At 44.5% G+C, this 4375-nt stretch overlaps 1 protein-coding gene across 2 annotated transcripts in view; it reads left to right on the forward strand.

Moving 5' to 3' along the window:
- The first annotated feature begins 708 nt into the window (after window positions 1–708).
- Window positions 709–4375, forward strand: part of cdk15 (cyclin-dependent kinase 15) — a 7377-nt gene continuing 3710 nt past the window's right edge. The window contains exons 1-6 of one of the 2 annotated variants that reach the window (XM_036210862.1): window positions 709–1683; window positions 2936–3076; window positions 3149–3243; window positions 3678–3757; window positions 3841–3935; window positions 4176–4235. In XM_036210862.1, coding sequence (XP_036066755.1) covers window positions 1510–1683; window positions 2936–3076; window positions 3149–3243; window positions 3678–3757; window positions 3841–3935; window positions 4176–4235 — 645 coding nt within the window. In that variant the 5' untranslated portion in view covers window positions 709–1509. Of the gene's footprint in view, window positions 1684–2935; window positions 3077–3148; window positions 3244–3677; window positions 3758–3840; window positions 3936–4172; window positions 4236–4375 lie in introns of both variants that reach the window. The other variant, XM_024265500.2, reaches the window with a different exon arrangement.

Consider the following 4375-nt stretch of genomic DNA (forward strand, 5'->3'; position numbering starts at 1 on the left):
ACAACACCACAAACCAAATAAAAGAAAACACCAAACCATAACAGGCACACAAATTTGTCGTGGGAATCGCGTTCGTTGTGAATGCACCTAAAGAAGCCACCAACAGTTGCATTATCCACATGTGAGGCAGAATGTAGGGCAGGACAGCCTGAATCTCGAGAACCAACTGACAGGCATGGACAATGGATGTGATTATGTACCAGTGACTATGTGGATCATCACAGTGCAATTGCTCTAAGAACCCTGTGTTCCTTCAAAGATGCAAAGATGTTCACATTACTAACCACTCTGTAAGATCTGCATTGTGGGATGGAAAAATAACCATTTCTTATTGTCCTATTGAAGACATGCTGGCAGATATGTTCACCAAGTCAGTAACTAAAATCTAAATGGACACATTGTGTTGAATTCATCTTTGTAATCAACTATATTGTCAATATAAGAGCAAGTGAGGGAGTTGAACTTTGCATTCAGTGTCCTTCATTTACATGATGTCCTGTTTGGGAGGAGCAACATGCATGCAGGTGTTGTTGATCTTTCTGATAAAAATACCAGAGTGATGATGGACAAGGAAGACTGTTTATGTTTTCCTCCATAATGTGGTTTCTTCTGTGGATTCCAGCCTTTCATAATGGCAGGTTCAGCACGATAAACTGGGCAGAAGACAGAGCGGAGGAGACAGCTCCGACCAGATTAAGTAGATGAGGCTGAATTTGGAGGGAGGGCAAAAAGAAGCTTTGGACCTGTCAACAGCCTGAGACCAACAACGTGCTCCAAAGTTTATATAAATGTAGATTATAAATGTAGATTTTTGGCAGAGTATTTCAGAAACTATAAGAAGAAAACAATAAAGAGGAAATTACTCAACAATAACTCCATAATAGTTTGTCATTCGTTTGTTAGTGTTTGAATCAACAGATTAGAGAAGAATAGCTGCAGCACTCAATAAGGGAAACCAGAAGATCTGAGTGGGTTTTTGTAATTGTTACCTGCTTATACCTGAGTTTTATAAGCCCCGCCTCCCAGTGATATAGAGAAGAGGGTGGAGCTATAGAAAGATGGCGGTTGTATTATGAGAGAGCAGCTTTGATTCATTGATTGATTGATTGGTTTCTTTCAAGCATGAGTTTGATTGATTGCTTGAAAAGCAGAGGGAAGAAGCAAACTTATATAACCCCACCCCTACTTAGTTACTTATTTTCACTGTTTTGCATAATTATATATTTTTTTTATTTTTATGATTGATTGATTGATTGATTGATTGGTTTATTTCAGCTTAGTTTCTTCATGAAAAAGTTCAAACGTTAGATGCAGTGTCAGACCACTAGAGAGCAGCAAACATCTCACCACTGAATGGACACTGTTGTTCTGTGTGTGGGTGTGTGTGCGTGTGTGTGTGTCGTGTGGGGGGGGGTGCGTGTGTGTGTCATGAGACCCGGTTTCCTCACACTGAACCACGTGAGTCATATGAGCAGGAGGAGAAGAGCAGGCATCACTTAGGAGAACGCCATGGAGAAATTGTCTCGCTCTGTCAGGGAGGCTGGTTGCTGGATCAGGAGGTGCTTTTGCGGAGAGGAAGAGGAGCACGGGGAGGAGAAAGACAGCAGGGAGGAAGAAGAGGAGGAGGAGGACCAGGCCTGCTCAGGAAAGAACAGGAGCTGGACCTCCCTGGCTGCAGCTGAGGTATCTTCTCAAAGCTTCAACTGAAGGAGAAACAGCTGACAACTGCTACGCCTCCTTAGAGAGAAGTCCTTTCCATGTCACCTTAGCTGGAGGTCCTCCAGCGATGTGTAAACGTGTGTCAGTATTGAGCCACTGATGATACTCAGCCACCAGCTGACGCTGTGTCATGGGACAGGATGAGTTACCTTCTGTTTGTTGTTTGTTCATTTTAAAGTCAAGCTTCTGAATCCTGAGGTTGATTCCACAAATCGTTCTGGCCGTTCTCCACAGCAGCTCTGTGGGAACACAGGAACGCTGCGTACAGACTCAAAGACTCGGGTTTGATTCCTGGAGAATCCACACAACACCTAAACTAATCCTGATGAAGGAAAATGTGGAGAATGTTTTGTTTTTTTTAAGATGGAGGGAAATGACAGACTGTGACAGAACATGGACGAAGTCTGGAAGACTCACCTGAGTTGGTGTGATCTCCCCTCCAATAGGAAATTGTTTACTTTTGGTCAAAGTTGGTCTGAGTCGTTATGGTAACCACTCTCACTAATCAGGATTGAGCTTGTTCAAAGGCCACACCCCTACCTCTTCAAAGCAGAATCTGTCAGTTGTTTAGAATGGTGAATGTGGGGGCCAGCAGACTCCACCCTCTTTTATTGAGGTTCTGATTGGTCACTTTATGACTTGAACAACTTGAACTACAGAATAAAATATTGTGAAAAAATGAGGATTATCAAGAAGATGTTACAAAAGTTATCAGAGCAACAATGGTTATTGTGACCAGTAGAATGACTCAATAACAGCCGTTTATTTCTCTATAGAAGTTTATGGGATGTTGGCCTCTTGGAGCCAGCAGGTACTTCCTGTTTGGAACGCCATTGGGGTCAGAGTCACTCAGTCCAGTTTTCTATAGACAGTCAATGGGTGGAAAATAGAGGAGGTAAAAGCAGTAACACCAAAGCATCATAACCACTAATGGTGAATGGCGTGTACTTGCATAGCGCTTCACTACCTTCATTACAGTGCGTTTCCTTCAACCATAAACACATTGAGACACTGATGGCGGCTTCAAAGAAACGCAGTAAACATCAAAAACTATAGAAAACATTTCAACTAAACAGGCCTGGATTGTATTATGTGGAAAATGGTTCAAATGTAACATTGAACTGAAACATGTCATCATCCACACTTTGTTCTGACAGCTTCATGTGATTACACTAAGATGTTCTCCTAGCTCTAACACGCTGACTGTGTGTCACAGGTGGATCCAGAGACAGGATCCTCCTCCGTGTCCCAGTCTCACCGTTTCCACACTCTACAGACCCGACGGTTCCGAGTTCACAGAGGGCGCAGCAACAGCGACCCCCTGAGAGGAATGACAGGCCCCAATCCCTTCACCTGGGTCAGCTGATGAGTCACAGGGGTGGGCGGGGTCATGATCATGTGATTTGTGATCTAATGTGTGCGTGTTCAGAAACCGGGTCTGGAGTTCGGAGCAGCACAGTCATACCTTAGTCTGGAGAAGCTGGGAGAAGGAGCATTTGCCTCAGTCTACAAGGGCATCAGCAGGTCAGAGCGCCGCACACTGATGACATCACAAGACTAAGTCACATGATCACTTCATCACAGAAACCAGCAGGTTCTGAGTGAACACAGCGGAAATCTGAACCTCTGAGTTTGTGTAATAAATCCTCAGAAAGCCTCTCATACAAACATAACTCAGATGTAACACAATAGTAGACATAAAAAACATGATGGTTTCACAACAACTGCACAACAACAAAGTAATGATAAAAGAGCAATGTGGAGCAGGAGATCCTGCTGTGATCCAATAGCTGTCCAGAAGACGGATTAAACGGAAACTTCCTGTTTAATCCCCGTCGCTCACTTTGATTTTAAGGATCATCTGGATTAAAACCATCTTTAGTCTGTTTCTCATATTTCCCTGCTCCTCGTTTAACACTAACTGTTATTTATGAACAATGGAATAACTTCCTGTGGAGGATCAACGGGCAGCTGGTGGCTCTGAAGGTGATCCGTATGAATACAGAAGAGGGCGTCCCGTTCACGGCCATCCGAGAAGGTAACCAATCAGATCCTTTCCCTAACATGGTTCACATGAATGTCCAGTGATGTGTGTCTGTGCATGTGTGTGTGTATGTCCAGCATCTCTGCTCAAACGTCTCAAACACGCCAACATCGTTCTCCTACACGACATCGTCCACACCAGGGAGACGCTCACTCTCGTCTTTGAATACATGGTGAGGACGACCTTGAGCTCCACTGCAATGTTCTGTTTCATCCGCCAGGATTTACCTGAAACCCATCAGAGCTCCAGGTCGCCCCCTTCTGCATAGAGACTATAGGTTCATCACAGTTGGTTCTGGTGAGCGGGTCAGAACCAGGAGCCCAGTGGAAGAGAATTTCTCTGTTTAGTCAATGTTCGAAAAAAGTTTCTTTCAACATTCAAATCCGTGAACGTGTTTGTGTCACTGCAGCAGACAGACCTGGCCCAGTACATGACCCAGCATCCTGGAGGACTCCACTCCCACAACGTGCGGGTATGTCCTCCTCACAGGTGTCCCATTTCTCCTCTTTGTAGAGGCTCCTCCCTTTTTACAATGTCCCTCCCCATGGCTCCTCCCCTCCTATTGGCTCCTTCCCTGCTGCAGGCATAGACTGTTTATCTCACTGGACAGCT

The sequence above is a fragment of the Oryzias melastigma genome, unplaced genomic scaffold, assembly GCF_002922805.2.
Source record: "Oryzias melastigma strain HK-1 unplaced genomic scaffold, ASM292280v2 sc00262, whole genome shotgun sequence".
Taxonomy (NCBI): domain Eukaryota; kingdom Metazoa; phylum Chordata; class Actinopteri; order Beloniformes; family Adrianichthyidae; genus Oryzias; species Oryzias melastigma.